General features: G+C 59.4%; 1 protein-coding gene across 2 annotated transcripts in view; it reads right to left on the reverse strand.

The window, feature by feature from the left end:
* NOTCH1 (notch receptor 1) overlaps positions 1-15690 on the reverse strand; it is a 43071-nt gene extending 27381 nt beyond the window's left edge. For both annotated transcript variants that reach the window (XM_086763576.1, XM_086763575.1), the window contains exons 1-2: positions 15487-15690; positions 13760-13841 (exon numbers count right to left, since the gene is read on the reverse strand). In XM_086763576.1, the coding sequence (XP_086619702.1) occupies positions 13760-13841; positions 15487-15544 (140 nt within the window). In that variant the 5' untranslated portion in view covers positions 15545-15690. The remainder of the gene's footprint in view (positions 1-13759; positions 13842-15486) is intronic.
* Between the last annotated feature and the right edge of the window lie 997 nt (positions 15691-16687).

Genomic DNA, 16687 nt, shown 5'->3' on the forward strand with positions numbered 1-16687 from the left:
CGGCCCAATCAGCTCAGGCAGTGAGCGGAGGGTGCGGCAGATGCCAGGGAAGGGCTCAGCACGGGTCTGCTGCGGGCAGAGGGGGCTGAGCGATGGGTACCAGCAACCAGGGTACGCTCGCACGTCACATCTCTCCTCCCTGCGAGACGGGAACTTCCACCCTCTGAGAAGTGCTGGGGAGGCAACGCTTCAGAAAAAAAGTGATACAACACGGGCACCCTCAAAATCCGGTATTGTCCCTCCTGGAACCCACGGAGGCATCTGCATGGCGCAGAGCGGGGCTGTGCAGCACAGCCCCACTGTGGATGCCCGGCCATTCCCAAATCACAGCCACAACCGTGGCAGGGATGGGAACAGCCCTCGCGTACCCATTGCAGCAGCTCCCAGCTCAGGGAGCCCTCTCAAACTCCTCCCACAGTTTCTAAATGATCTCAGTTTCTCTTCATGTTTCAAAGCAAAAGGTCTCTGATGGCGGGGATATCGCTATCCCGACACCGATACCGCTGCTCAGCAAGAGCACGGAACGAGGATGCTGGATGCTCCTCCGCTCGCACCCGGCAGCGCCCGGGACGTGCCCACGGGCAGCCCCGCACCCAGCAGCTTCGACACCGCTCCCGCATCATCTGTAGACGCTTCTGCAGAGAAATGATGCTACTCCTGCCCACGTTCGCAACTGCAAGTCTGAGGCGAGGCAGGGAAGAGCGTGGCTGAGGAAAGAAGCCAGGGGATAAATCTCTCTGTTTCCTCCCCACGCGGGTCCCAGAGCTCGCTCACTGCCAGAGACCTGAGCTGCATTTAAAAGCCCGACAACCGCAACTGCTTTAGAGTCCCGGCTGCAGAGGAAAGCCTGGAGACAAGCCTTGCATGCAAAGCGAGAGATCAAAAACCAGGTGAAGAACAAGGCCAGCCCAAGACGCAGTTATTTTTCAGTTCTCCTAGGTCTGGAAAGGCTGGATTCAGCAGAGCCAGGTTCAGCTCCCAGCCGTGCTGCAACCTCACCATATGTCCACCTACTTCTCCAGAGGCTAAAAACCACTCCTGAAGTTCAGCTCAGGGAGCAAAGCCTTATTTTCTGTAAAAAAAAAAAAAAAAAAAAAAAAAAAAATACCAGTGGGCGGTGGCATCGGGGCTCCCAGGTGAGCAGACGTGGAGGATGCGACGTCCCTGCGGGCTCAGCCAGGTGAAGATCACCCTGTGGTTTTTCCTTTGGCATTTCCCAAGCGAGGGCTACCCAAACCAAACCCCAAGCAGCTTATGGATATTAGCATAGGAGACATTAAAGCTACACTTTAATTACAGATATATGTGCTGGCAGAGGGCAGGGCGGGTGCTCCAGGATCAAAACAGCTCAGAAAGGCCATTAGAAACCAGGTCTGAGGCGGTGAAAGGTGGCCGAGCTTCCCGGGGTCCCGAGGAGCTTCTGCAAAATCCCCGAAGAGGCCAGCGTGGCCGCGCTCCCAGCCCCACGCGTGACGCACGCCCCGGTCTCGACCCAGGCAGGAATGGCTAAAAATACTGCCCTCCCCTGAGCACGCAGCTCAGAAACGTTTCGGTTGACTCAGTAACCTGCTGAAGAGGCATCCAACACTGCAGCCACAACCCCCCCGCGCCGCTTTAGTCCGTGACGGCATCCCCATCCCGGTGATGGCCAAGCCCCGCTCGGACGCGTGATGCTCCCCTCCCAGCACCACGCTGACACAAGGACCAAGGCAGGGCCGACAATCTCACAACTCCCCTCACTTCCAAGACATTTTCTACACGACCTAACCCAGGGACCAGGGCTGTCACCGACGCCCCAGGCAGGACAGGGGACAGAGAGGCAGCAGCCGGTCCCCATCCCTGCGCACGGGGATGCTGCCTGTGCTCCTTGCAGGTGGGACCACGCTGATTTACACCCCCTGAGTGTCCGGGGCTCCCGTCCAACCCGGTGGTTTTTTGTTTCGGGGGGTCAGGCAGGGGCTGGGGGCCGGATTCCCACGACACTGGGCTGCGACACATCTTCCCGCTCAAGGCCGGCCCCGAGCAAAACCGCTGCGAGGGGGGAGGCGCAATTAATAATGCCCCGCGCTCCCGACCCATAAATCTCCGGCGCGATTTACGGGCGATGTGAAGGGTGATGGAGAAGGCCTTGTCCAAGGTCAGACAGTGAGTCCTGAGGGACGGCCTGGGAACGGGAACAGCGCGCCCCGAATTCCCACCCCGCTCCAAATCTGGATCTGCTCAGCGTGGGCACGTGCACTTGTTGTGTCTGCTGCGCATCCGTAACGCGTTACAAACAACGGCCCAGCGCTGCAGTTATTTCAGCGAGGCTCCAGAAAAAGCTCGGCGAATCGTATAATTGAAACCATGAAGGAGCCGCAGAAGTACCGGAAAGCTAGCGAGCTCGGCTGCCTGCCGCTGCCCCAGCTTTCGTGCTCGCCCGGGCACCGCGGCCTCCAGCACCCCCTCGCCCCACCAGTGGCACCGGCGGAGTTGGGGTACCCATCCCAGCCCCTCGCCAGCCCGCAGCTCCCGCGCCGCCTGCTCCGTGCGTGCGGCTCCGCGCGCGCCGCCGGCCCTTTGTTCGCTCGCTCGCGGTGCGCAAGGCTTTTCCGCCAACCCACCAGCAACAGGTTTTGTCCCTCCGCAGCAATGCGGGCACTGAAAGCATCCCGAGGCAGATGTTTCTGCGACCTCTGACCCAAGACTAATGTTTTCCTTTCTGCGCTAAGCTGCCATCTGCCACGGCCGGCACAGATGACACCCAGGCGTTCCCGCAGCCCACCCCGCCCCGGCACGGCTCCCGCATGGCGGCACAGGGGCTTTGTTCAAATTTGGGATGCGTCAGCCCCGCACAAGCGCAGCGCCGGGGCTGTGGGCTGTTTAAGAGGTGCTGGGTCCATGGGGATGCCCCGGATGCGGGGGGCTCAGCTGAGAACAGCCGCACTCACACCACCCACTGCTCTCCGGCATCGTCCCAAGGGACCGTGGCAGAGCTGGAGGTAAAACCCACCTCAGGCTTAAAACACACAAAATAAACCAACAAGCAAAATGAAAACCAGATGTAAGCTGGAGCGTGGCCACTGGACACGCAGCGGCTGTCCCCTGTCCCTGTCCCATGGTGGGGGAGGTTCAGGGGGCAGCCCCACGCTGTGGGAGGGGGTGGGGGGCTGGGGGGAAGCCCCGTCCCAGGCTGCCTCTTATCTGCGCTGCTATCACCTAACCTCTTCCTCACCCTCATCTGCTGGAAGTATAAACGGCCGCTGTTGTTTTCCCAAGGTGCGAGTGCCGTGGGAAAGCCGAGGGAGGGGAGGCTCGGGTCTTTACTCAAGCCCCATTTTGGGGGGTACTTGAGACTAACGGGGCCAGGGCGCGGGGTGCCGTCCCCAGGCACGGGCTGGGCTGCAGGGGACGCCGCTCTCTGCTCTGCAGCACCTGTGGCTCCGAGCAGCCATCCCAGACCAGCCACCCTCCCTGCATCCCCCAGTGCCGGGCAGGGCCAGGTGCTTCCCAAACCATGACTGTGACCTTGCGTGGTGCAGAGGGTCCCCACTGAGGGACCAGCACACCCACAGACCCCACTGCACCAGCAAACACGCCGTGGGACCGAGCGGACACCCGTACCAGCACAGTCTGGACACCGCAGAGCGAAGGAAGTGGTCAGACGTGAGCAGGACACTCGGATTTCACTGTGTTTGCTGGCAACACCTGAGGGAAGGAGAAATAACCCACAGGGGATTCTCCCTCAGCTGCACACAGGACCACAGCCACTGCACGCTGCTCCCAGCTGCAGAGCGGTGACACGGCCCTACCCCATCGTCCCCACGCCTCTCGGGGTCACCGTCATCCCTGGGCTCACGAACGGGAACCGCAGCCGCCTGCGTTCACACCGTCCCCTGCACCACCCTGGCAGCTGCAGATCCCGGGCGGAAGGCTTGCTTTCCATCAGCCATCCGGGCACCAGAGTCACTTTTCCAGTCGTGCCAGTGGCTTCCCGCCTGGCACAGCCTGGAAGCAACACCCCAGCTTTCTCCTGAAGTTACACCCTTCCCCCTAAGACACGTTGTTCGCTGCCAGCCTGGGGAACCCTGATCCCACCCAGCTCCAATCTGACCAGAGCAAGGGACAGTGCTCGGGGACACGTCTCCATGTCACTGAGAGAGGACATGTGCTTCCTACTCCATCTTCCCATTCCATTCGTTCTTATTCCACTGCCTCCTCACGAGCCTCTCCTGTGCTCCTGCACGGAGCAGCATCGGGGACCGCAGGCGCGTACAACTCTCTATGGAATGGCTTCCCAGTGGCACCGCCCTGCTTCCGAACCGCTCCGCCGAGTGCAGGAGCTCGCTCCGGAGCCAGGAGAAGGCAGAGAGGCCTGGAAAATGGTCCTGCTGGGAAAACAGAGCTCAGCACCCTGCGCTCCAGTCCCATCTCCTGCTCCAGCATCGTCACCCTGCTCAGGGTGGCCCAGCACCCCCAAAGCTGGCAGAAGGAAGATGGGGAACAGTTTCAGACGCTGTCCTGACCTCCCTGGGGCGAGCGGAGCCGTGGGGAGGAGGTGGTGGGAGATGCTCCCCTCTGCCCTTGTAGCCAGGGGCTGGCGGGGGCCGCTCGAGCCCCCTCCTGGCAGCGGGCACGGCCGGGCTCACCGCGCCTCACCTGCAGCTTTGCGCTGTGGTTTCTGGCGCACACAGCCGTTAAGAAACCAAAAGCTTCGCCGCGGCTCCCAGGAGAGCCAAGGCAGAGAAGGCAGAGCTGCCCAGCTCCCCCTCGCCCGCACGGGGCACCCCGGTCGGGCGACGCACCCCAAAGCTCCCGCCAGCCCCGCCGCGCTCCCCCGGCGCCAGCACAGCCCCACAAACACCTCCGGCAGCAACAACGCGGCTCCCAGCACCGAAAACCCGCGCTAGACCAAACTGGTGGTTTTTTACAACGTCCCATCCCTGCTTTATTAAAACACTCTGGGACAGCAGCCTGGGAAAAACACGGAGTTTCACACAGGGAGGGCGGTTGGCAAAGCAGCAGGTTCCTCCGAGTGACATTAGGTTAATAAAGCAGGAGCAGATCTCCAGTCTTCTTTAATTAAAAAAAGCAAACAGCAACGCAAAGCCTTTGATGTGTTTTTTTTTTGTTCCATTTCATTTTTGACCTAGCCCAAGCCATCTAATTGAGATTTTAAGACCCAAGACTTTCATCTGGATAGAAACTAAAGGAATTCCCAAAGCTGGATCTACTCACGGACGGGAGCGGGGGAAAAACGTGCTGGAGCCCTGTTCCTACCAGCGAAAGGGAGAGGAGAAAAAAAACAACGGCTTTGTTTCTTAAGTAGACATTAGTCAGGACAGTTTGTGAATCAAAGTTCCCATTGTAAGGAAAAACAATATAATCCCATTAGTACGCAACGCGGCCAGGCTGTCCGCGGGGTGGTACCCGGCTACCTGGGAAGGAGCCGCCTTTCAACGGAGCTTCATTCACAAGAAACATGAAAGATGTCGAAGGAAGAGACCAAGACAAAACTCGCCTCATTCCCACCCTCAACAATGGCTGCTATGAAATATTTTTTTTTTTGTTTTCCTCCCCCAACTGATGTTTTTCATATCCTCTGCCGGCGTAAATCCGCACAGCCCCATTGTTCGTGGGCTGCCCTGCGCTGAGCTCTGCTCTCCTCGCTCATCCCAGTCCCTGCTCCGGCTCTTGGAGGAGCCCATTTATGGGGTGACCATGAAGGATGTGCTTCCAGCACAGGATCCCCGGGGAACACAACCAGGGCTGAGGCCGGGAAACAGTCCCGCCGCCCACCCGCGGGCAGGGCCAAGCGTCCCGGGACAGGTCCCCAAGCAAGTGCCACCCTGGTGACCGGTGCAACTGAGGAATTTCCACCTCCCCAGGCCACCCGCCAGCCCAGCACCACTGCCGCCTCAGGCCACCCTCCCTTCCCCATCCCTTTTGGGGTAAACGTCCCTTTTCACCCGCTCTGGACACAACTCTGCCCACTTTCGTTGCCTGCGCAGGGCAGTTTCACGCCGCCTTGCTCCCAGGAGCTCTGGCACGCACGCAGTGCCGGTGTCGCTATCTCACTAAGCGATGATGAACTCTTTTTTTTTTTTTTCCCCCTTTTCCCCCTCAAATCAAGCTTTGGCTAAACATCGCACTGCCCGACAACCAAATATGGCAAACTCCCACCCGGGACACACGTGACCCCACCATCCCACTCTTCTAATCCTGAACATAAAACCTGAGATTAGGATCTGAACAGCCACCGAGAGTTTAAACAAGCTATATTTAGCTCTGATATTTATAAACATGAGGAGAGGGGGGTTTCGCAGAGCACACGGGTGTCCCTGTGGCAAAAAATCCCGCGAAAGTCAACGCAATCCATGCCGGAGCCGTTTTGGTGGGACGCTGAGCGGGCAGAGAGGGACACAGCCGGACAGCGGCGGATCCAGCCCCTCGCCAACCTCACAGCCATGAAGCCACTGGTTTCTCTTTGCAAGCAAAGCAAAGCTCCCAAAAACAGTTATTAGCAAGAAAAATCTCGCCCCGTGGAAATCACAGCCTGAGGGACACAAAGCCCCTCCGAGCAGACGGGTATCTGCTCCCGGGATCTGTATCCCGGGATTTCTCTTGCTGCCAAGTTTAACCAAGGAAACGGCGCGGGAGGGAGGGAAGACTCTGCCTCCGACACCTTTTGCCGACAGAAATCCCTGTGTCAACATGACGCCCTCGCCGAGGGAGCGGGGACAATGGTGGCGGCTCTGCCCTCCGGCCGCAGCCCGCATTCCTGCCCCCCTCCCCTGGAAACCCCCCTTTTGTGGGGAGCAGCGGGCCCTGTGAAAGGGCCGTCTGTTGCCCTGCCTTTTGACTTGGAGGTCTGCGCTAACATTTTAATAGGGGCTGGGAGCCGGGGGGAGCGCCCCCCCCCCCCCCCCGGGCAGCTCCCTCGCGGGGTCACTCTCCCAGCCTGCCCCAAAGCCAGCACGCAGGGGTCTGGCTGCCGATGGGCAGTGGGTGCGAGGGCAGGAGCTGGCGGCACCGCGCATCCCGCTGTCCACAGCCACACTCCTCCACCTGCCCCGAGAAGAGCTATTCCATGGGATAATGGCCATGAGCGCTTTTGGGAGGGTCTTTTCCAGATCCCCCAGCGCAAGGATGCTCCGATGGGGTGGGAGCGCTGGGCACATGCTCTCCTCTGTGGCTGCTCATCGACAGCAGATAATTTCCGTCTTGAAATAAATCACTGCACACTCAGAAATGCTCAGCCCTCCAGGCAGTGGCACCAATGGGGAGCGTAAGATCCCTGGGGTCCCCATCATCCAGCTCTCTCAGCAAGGGGACAGAGCAGGTGACACAGTGACCAAAGTTGGTTGCTCCTCTTGGGAACAGCCATGGTGGAGCCAGGAGCCACGGATGAGGAGGAACCAGGAGGCAAGGCTCAGCCCTGCAGCCCCAGCCCTTGCAACAGCCTGGGACTGACCCTACACAGGTTCAAGCAAAGCCTGGCATAGCTAAGCTACACTGACTTTAGACCGAGCCCAAAGCAACAGGCTCCCCAGCCCATCGGTGCTTCTCCCGGCACCCAGCCCTCCCAGCCCACCAGCACATGGCTCCTGCCTGCAGCGTGCCCCTTCTATTAAATAAGGGCAATGTTATAGCATCATTAAAACTTAATAAATCCATTTCCCATATAAATACCATTAAATTCAGATTTTGGGGAAGGGAATTAGGGTGAAAACTTGTTAAAAGAAAATGACTTCTGCGCAAATAAATTTTTGCAACTTGACTGAGCGTGAAAGTTTCCCATTAAAATGCAACCCCGCTCCCTTTGCTGGAAATGTGCAGGAGCCTAATAACCAGGGCCTAAACATTAACTGTTTAACTGACTTGTCCAATATTAACTCCAGACTGCGTGGGGGAAGGGGAGGACGCGACGGGTGAAAGCTTAAAGCAGACACGAATTACTGGCGTGCGAGGGAAGCACACCCAGAGCGCGCACCGCTCGCATCTTGCCAGCGGCGTGCTCCCAACAGCCCCTTGCAGGCACAGATGTGGGGCGAGATGACCATCGTAGGCCCCTTCCAAATGAAAATGTTCTATTCTGTTCTGGGGCAGAGCTCCCCACACGGCCCAGCCAAATGTCTCCCCCCACAGCCCCGTACGCAGGCTTTAGTCGTGGTCCTGATCCTGCACCTCTCGCACCAAGCGCTGCATTGACCAACGGGCACCTCCATCACCTAATTCACCTCCGCGAGCCAGGATCTCATGCCAAGACAGGTTTTGATGTTCAGATAAGCAACAGCTCATGAAGGGAAACTGAGGCACCAAGCAGACCTCACCTGATGTATGTGGAAACCCCGACACAGTCCCGTACCACAGACCCCAGCCTGCGGGGCACTCGTCAGCGCGGGGAGATGCGATGAGGTGACCCGATCCGCCAGACACGTGCTAGATGGAGGCGCTGCGACGGGTCAAGGCGCTGCCAAGCGCTGACGAAGGCAGAGTCCAGACAAGGGCATGCAAGTCTGGACGGGCACCATCACACCTCGGCCAGACGGCCAGCGCCGAGCTGCTCTGCCAGCAAGAGTCAGATGTCAAAGTAGACTGAGGTATCCCCAGGTGGGCATCTCTAACTGTACTGGGGCTCTCCATGTTCCGGTGTCACTAAGATCTACTGGAGTGCTGCAAAGTCTTCCCAACATCACACATGACAGATGTGCAAAGAAAGTTGTGTTATTAAGTCCAACTGGAGCTTCCCAAGCCCTTCAGAGCCCCAACTCACCAGCACTGGGCTGGTGAGTGCCCCACACAACATCCATGGCCGGCTGTCCTTGCACAGCAGTAAGATCAATCTGCCACTGCTGACAGCTGTCGAGGCCAAGCCCAAGGAGCTGCAGGATGGAGCCCTTCCATGGACAGATGGATGGACTGGGGAAGCTGAGATGCCTCCTCCTCACAGCAAATACAGGCTCATGAGGGCACCGGGCTGCAGGGCAATCTGGAATCATCCCAAACCTTCTCCTCTCCAGCCTGACGGTCTTTCTGACCCAGGTCCCCGACAGCAAAGGGCTGCAGGAGGTCTGCCTGAGACTGGCTTGGGGAGCAGTGAGCGAGCGGCCTGAGTGCCCCATGGTGCTGCCACCCTTTTGGCCCCTGAGGTGGATGCAGGACCCAGTCGAGACCCCACTGCAGGTCTGCTTTCCCAGGGGGGGGTTAAGTTCTATCCCAGAGGCTCTTCCACTCCACAGCCCCAATACATAGTCTAAAACCTTCACCTGGAGCTTGGCGACACGTTAACCATGGAGAAGTCTCCAACCAGATCCAGAGCTCACCAGCTCTCAGTAACGGCACCCCGAGGCTACTCCCTCGTTAAACACACTGATGCTCTATAAATTTCACATTCCACTCATGTACACATGCCGTTACCATTCGGGACGCCTACCAACACGAGCAACACGAGGGTCAGCACACCTCCAGGCCTGGAAAGAGCAGGTTAATTTCCAAACAATGTTATTTTAAAACTTGCTAACTGCCTGTTGATTATGTTATCCAAGCCCTTAATTGGTGAATACCTTGGCCTTGCAATGACCAAGCACGTCCCCCTCATGCTACATACGATAAACCATAACAGCCTTGGAGGTGAGACCACGGTGTGCAGTATCAGCTGGAACAAACGGACGTGTCGTAGCTTCCAGAGGTAGGAAGACAGCAAGTCAGAGATTCAGGTGGAATAAAACGAGCCCTGTATGACAAAGCGAGCCACCTCCAAAAGCCGTCCGTGGAGCAGAGCCCCGTGCGCTGTGTCACGCCGTGGGATCACAGGTTGGACAGCTGCAAGTACCTGGTAGGGGACAGCCCCTCCAATTTCTGGTGGTGACGGCCACTGCAAATGCCTCATCCCCTCCGGATCCTGGGGAGCCTCTGAGCAACTTCATCCCAGCAGGCATCACCCCACCGCTCCTGCCCATCCCCGTGCCGCAGGTACTGCTGCAGGACCTACCGAGACATCTCCTCCTGAGCGTGACCCGTGCTGGCCCCTGCCCGCAGGCAGTACAGCCGACTGGCCATCACAAGTACCAAGCCATGAGAAAAACAAAGCAAAAAAACCTCAGCCCAACCAATAAAATCCCTGGGCAAGTTTGCAGGAGCCGGCGGGACCACCTGAGACAACTGATAACCATTGAGACGCCTTGCAGAGAGGAGAGATGTAAACAGAGATTCTTCTAGAAAAAGAGCTAAAAAATCCTGCTGCTGTCCCAGTGACCTCACCAGCTGGGCTTCTCAGCTCAGTTTCTCTTCCACTGGAATCCGCAACAGGTGACGCTTTTGTATTTTTAACCTACCCTCTCACCCATTTCCACCTTGTTCTTTCTGAGAATGAGATCAGAGCCATCGAGAGTTCTCAACATGGCTGAATCACCGCTCGTCTACTTCTTTAAGAGCTTCCTCTGGCCAATTGTTCAACACCCCACCCTCTTCCTCTCCAGCATGGAGACTGCACTTTTTCTTTGTTATTATTTCATGGAAATAACGTTGGGTTAAAGCACATGAGAAAAACCAAACCAGAAGGAAACTTCCGCCCTTTACAATCAGATAACAATGACTGAGCAGTTGAATAACTTGAAGGGCACGGAGAACTGCAGGGCTCAGATCACTCCTCTGTCTTCCTGGTTGTCTCCTGAAAAGAGTTTTGAGCTAAAATAATCATCTCTTCCCACTACGGCCCCTCTCTGAATATTTCTCCCAAGGTTTTTGGCCCATTGCCCGTGGAAGCTGGTGGTGGCAATGGGCACTGGCTCAGGAGCCGTCGTCCTGGCTGAACTACAACGCCACGCTGATTCATAAACAGAGGAAGTACTTTAGCAAACCGACTTTTCCCCCTTTTCGGCGCAAGCCCAGTGATTAATTTAACTTATTCTTTTCCTCTGCCGTCTCTTTGGCTTCCCCGAGCAAGAGTACGACAACCCAGACGCGGCTCCTCTGACTTTAACGGCGAAAGGCTGGTGGAGCGGGGTTTGAAGCTCAGCCCTCTCTCATGCCATCTGCTTTCAACTAGCGGAGCAAGGGAGGTCCTGGGAATAAACGTCACATGGCGAGGCGATCTAAAATCGGCCCCGCTCGTCTGCAGGGATGCCAGTCAAAACTATGGTTATCCAACAGTCTCACTTGGAGCCATCCCTAGAAGTCAAAATGACCTTTTGGAAAACCTTCTCATTTTGTCTGGGAAAATGCCTTCGCTGAAGGCGAGTGCCTTTTCTGGAAAGCCGCAGCTCCCCAGTGCCGTGCAACCACGCTGCCGCCATCGGCCGCAGACCGGACCGTTTAAAGCTCCGGATCCGGCGCAAGCACCACGCATGGGACAGAAACACCCCGCACCTTCAGCTGGGGGCCCCGCGAGGTGGACGAAACTCCGCTCCTGCTGCTCTTCCAGCACGGAAACACCCGGCTACCCCTGCCAAGATGGAAAACAGCCCCAACGGCGGCTTAATTAGGCTGCTTCCATCATGAGCCCCCCAGCCGATCAAATGCTCAGTCCTCTCCGTTCAATTAAAGCCCCGCGTGCCCCGGACTGCCTGGCAGAGGGACAAGCAAGATAAGGCACCCCGAGTTTTACAAACTATCGCTGTAAAATAATAAAGGCAGAGAAAGCTCCTCGTCTCGCCCTGGCGATTCCCTTTCCGTAACCGGGCTGATAACTGGGTTTTGGTGTTATCAGAGTCGCCTTCGCGTAACCCAACGAGCTCTCTCCCGCCACGAACGCCGGGACGCTTGTCCGCTGGAGCAGCGTCTCCCTCGTACGCTATTTATTTCACTCCGCTTTCTAATTGGATTTGTGGGGGCAGCACAATGGGGCTTTATGGCCAAACTTTGTTAAGTGCCAGGCCAAGCGGAGATGTGGCCAGCAGCCAAAATGGTGCATTTCACGCAGGCGCCAAAGGGCAGTGCCAAGCTTTTCTGCGTCTGGTATCTGTGTTCTTGGCTCCGCTTTGTTTGAGAAGCTTGGAAGCAAAACTCCTCGTAAAGAGATATTCAAACAAGTGGAAAAACCAGGATTTTGTGAGCTGCTATCAGATACCTCGGAAATCTGCACCTCCTCCCGTCTGGCAGTACCTCTCATATCTGCCCCCATCGCCCCCGGGAGCGCACTCCGCACAGGACAGGCGCGTTAACACGCTGCGAGCGCACACCTTGGCTTCCTGCAAAAAATAACTCGCACGCACTCGCGAAGCCATCCCGGTGTCTGCAGCCAAGAGAGAGGCGGTTGTTCACAGCCAGCAAGGAAGAAGTTCTTTAAAGTTAACTTTTTCCTCTTAAAAAAACCCACCCCAAGCCTACTTCGGAGGCTTCCCCTCCAAATAGAGCTCGCACACATCAGATCTAATTAGATTCCATCACCATCTGCACATGAAATGTAAATCAGGAGTTGCAGAGACTTAGGAAAAAAAAGGGAAGAATGACCACAAGGAAAAGGAGGGGTGTAAGGTTGGGGAGGGGGTGGAGGGTTGGGCATTCTGGGAAGCCATACATGATTAGTCACACAGCATTAATCTGCCTCCCTTAACAATAGCTGCCGAATTTCGACCGAATCCCAGCTGTCGCTCTTTGAATGAAAGAAAACAAGATTTAGAGCGTCAAGCGTTGGTAAGGGCTTCTGTGCAAAAAAAAGTGGCGTGCATTCATTAGTGGCTCACAAAGGGACCCAGCCTTTGTCCATTAAATTGCTCATGTGCCTGATTGATTTGCTGATTTATTTGCACCAAAGAGTTGGGGGGCTCAGCTTGGAGAAGGGGGCGGGAGGTGCCCGGCTACTGGGCAGAGTAACGGCACCCAGGCGGATTTGCAAAAAAGCAACGCGCATTGTCAAGGGAAACTGCCATTCAACAGGTTGGGATTGGAAATGCCGTCAGGTTCCTCCGCCGAGGACTTCCTACTTGGAAATTTGGGGTGGGTGGGAACGTCTCCCCGCCTGCTCTCGGCTCAGGCCACGTTCAACAGGCAGAGGGGAAATCTGGCCGGAAAACAGAGCCTTGCCCATTCACATTTCTTTTATGGAATACTTTTTAAAAGGGAGCTGGAGTCTTATTCATTTCTCTTGGTTATTGTTCCCTGGGAGCCTGGAGTGAATCGGCCATCGCTGTGGTGGGTCGGTTGGTCCTTCAAAGAGTCCCAACGCTCTACACATCCGTTTCCCCACAATCGGCTTGGAGAAAGCTCCTGCCCATGTGCCAGGAACGCCGAGCTGGACCGCAGCTTGGCACTGGTGCCGGTAGGGCTGCGGGAGGAGGTGGCCTCGCTTCCCCGAGCGATGCCCCTCGACGGGGCAGCACCAGCAGCCAGAGCCACGCCATGACCTCTCTCTCAAATGTTCATTGGAGATGTACTGGACACCACACCGCGAACTGCCGGGGCACGAGGGACTGAAAGGCGACGCCTCGGGGCCAGGAGGGAGCTGCTGGAAGACAGACAGCCAGCCAGCCTCCCTCCCTGCCTGACGGTCCAACGAGCGCCGCAGGCCGGCCCTACCTCCCGCTCCATCAGCGGGGCAGTCTGCATAGGTTAACACCAGCAAAACGTGGCCCTTTGCCCATGTTTTTCCACCCAGCAAGGAACAAAGCCCGATCCTGCCAAACTCGCGGCGACTCCTACACAAGCAGGTTATTCTTGCCACTCAAGGAAAGAAAACGCGTCTTGCCCTATTAAATCCAGAGCCTTCAAAGCAAAGTGAACATGCATGTCAATACTTTGGTCGAGGGAGATGAAAATCCTCTGGCTGCTCCATACTTACTGGCACACTTCCGTCCCGTTGAGAAAAGTTTCGCACTTGCCCCCGTTGAGGCAGGATTCGGCAAGCTGCGTGCACCGTAAACCTGCAAACAGAAGGAGAGCGTTAGCCACAGCGCGGGTCCTGGGGTGGCGGCGGGAGGGGGTTGCATCCCCTAGTGTCAGCCGGACCGGGGACAGGCACCCCCTTGCAGCCCGGTGGGGTGGGGGCTGCAGCAGCCGGCAGCCCCCACCCGCAGGGTGATGGAGGCGGGCAGGGACCGCGTGGCCCCAGCGCCAAGAGAGTCACCTAAAAATAAACTGGGGGTGGGCTTGAGGGGAGGCACTGCCTTCTCCTCCAGCGGGAGAACTGACAGAGAGAAACCCCAGATCGGGGCCCTGAGTGACAAACGCCACTTGGGAAAAACCATCCGCCCCACGGCCCAGCAGTTCCCATCATCTCCGTAACGAAATGAGTCGCCCCGTCACAACTTGCTATGAGTACTGGTTTCATTGTCTGGCCCTCGGAGCCAAATTCTGTGCAGTTACCACAGCAACTCGCTGAAAGTACCAGAATCGCTTCCGATTTCCACCCCGGGCTCGCTCTTCCCCTTCTCCGCCCCGCTCGCTCCGCACGGTAACCGGTTCTTCGACACGCGTGTGCAGCCAGGGCGGTTTCACTCCGAGCGACCGACTGCAGCTTCACACCGCCACAACCAAACTTCGCCCCGGGATGGCTGACCCAGCCCCACGCACCCCACGGACACCCCGCTGCCCTCGGGGCTCTGTCCCCAGCCTCACGCGTGTCCCGCGGGGGATGGAGCGGGGTGTTGGGGACCACTTCCCGGCCGGGCACAACTTTCCGCAAACTTTGCCTTCGAGGGCCTGGGTGCCGGACACGGCTGCCCCGAAGCGGGGTGAAGGTGGCCGCTGCCTTTCCTTCCCAAAATCCTCCCAGGACACTCCTGCTGGCTCGGTCCCGGGGTGGGGGGGGGGTATAGCAGGGCCCCGGGGGGCCCCAGCCCTCCCCCCCCCCCGGCGTGGGCTGTTCCCCGCTCCGCCCCGCACCTCCGGCCACTTTTGGGGTTCTTTTCCCCGGCCCCGACCGCTCGCCCAGAGCTTTGCGGCGAAGCGCCCGGACCCGAACTGGGACGGGGAGGGGGGGAGGGGGGACCCATCCGACTTTCAAGAAACAGGAAACCGAGAAAAATTTGCAAAACGGTCAAAAGCTCTCGCAGAACAACAGGCAGGCGCCCTCCGCGCCCCTCCGCTGGGCCGAGCCCGTCCCGAGCGCCGGCTCCCCCGGTTCCCAGCCGCGCCCTGCTCCTCCGCTCCCCCCGGGGACCGAGCTCCGGTCCCCCCGCACCCCCTCGGGACCGAGCTCCGGTCCCCCACCGCCCCCCGATGGCAGCCAGCGCAGTTTCCCCGCCGCACCCCCTGGGGACCGAGCGCCGGTCCCCCCCACAACTCGACGGCAGCCAGCGCAGTTTCCCCGCCGCACCCTCCCGGTGCGGAGCTCCGGTTCCCGGCGGTCCCGAGTGGCGTTCCCCTGCCGCCTCCTCCGGGGCACCGAGCCCCCCCCCCCCCCGCCTCCACACCCCCCCCCGCCCCGGGGCCCCCCGCGGTTCCGGCCCCAAGTCCCGGTTCCCACGGGGACCCCGCGCCCCGGACCCCGCTCCCCGGGGCAGGCTCCGAGCCCGGCCCCGCTCTCGGCAAAACTTCCCGCCGGGCTGCGGGGCGGGCGGCCCTCACCTCGCGTCAGGGCGGGCAGCAGGAGCACCAGGAAGCCGGGGGCCAGGAGCCGCTCCATCCCGCTCTGCTCCCACCGCTCACAGCCGCATAGATCCGCGGGGCCTCGGCCGAACCCAGCCGAACCGGTACCGGGAACGCTTTTGCCCCACCGAGAAACCCCAGAAGACAGCGAAGCCCCGAGCGCCGAGTGCAGCGACTCCGAGCGCCGGCGCCTCCCGCGGCTGCTCAGCCCCGGCGGGCCGGGCCGGGCCGGGCGGGCGGGGGGGAGGGCGGAGGGGGGGGCGGGACGGCGCGGGGCGGGACGGCGGGACACGGCACGGCACGGGACGGGACGGGAGAGGACGCTCCTCCCTACCCAGCCCGGGGGGCCGCTGTTAGGAAGCCCCTTCCCGCTACGGAGGATCCCTGCGTGGGACGGGAGTGGGGCTGCGGGGTCCGCGCAGCCCCCACGGGCGGCTCCAGTGCAGCCCCCCGCTATGCAGCCACCGGACACGCCCTGTGCAGCCCCCCCGTGCAGTCTCCCAAACCCCCCAGTGCAGCTCCCCATCCCCTGCGCAGCTCCAGTGCAGCCCCCCATGCAGTTCTCACAACCCCCCCGTTTAGCCCCAGACATCCCCAGTGAAGCTTCCCCATGCAGCCCCCAGACACTCCCAGTGCAGCCCCCCCATCCAGTCCCCCCAACCCCCTAGTGCAGCCCCAGACACCTCAGTGCAGCCCCCCCCACCCTGCCCTGCACACGCTGCATAGTCCCAGTGCGGTTTCCCCCACAGTCCCAGTGCGGCCCCAGTACAGCCCCTTCCCAGCCCCTGCACAGCCCCCCCCGTGCAGCCTCCCCAGCCCTTGCAGCCTGCAGCACCTGCGTGGGGGCCGCGGGAGGACCCAGGCCCCCGGCCGGACCCGCAGCGAGTCTGGACACATAAACCAGGGGGGCACACGGGGACGGGGCGGCTGTGAACGCCCGGGGGACCAGGGCTTGGGCTGAGCATCCCCGGGGTCACAGGAGAGTGGGGCGCAGGGGTGGGATTCACGCCCCACACCGCGCCGCAGGTGCGCACAGGTACACCAAGCCGTTTCCCACCCGCCTTCACCCTACGTGCAGGCAGCTACCGGTGGAAGCTGGGGTCGGATGTTGTTTGTTTTGTGCTGTGAACTAATGAACTCGCAGGCAGAGCCCTGGCCAGCCCCATGCGCCGCATCCACA

The sequence above is a fragment of the Chlamydotis macqueenii genome, chromosome 20 (assembly GCF_036417535.1).
Source record: "Chlamydotis macqueenii isolate bChlMac1 chromosome 20, bChlMac1.mat, whole genome shotgun sequence".
NCBI classification, from domain to species: domain Eukaryota; kingdom Metazoa; phylum Chordata; class Aves; order Otidiformes; family Otididae; genus Chlamydotis; species Chlamydotis macqueenii.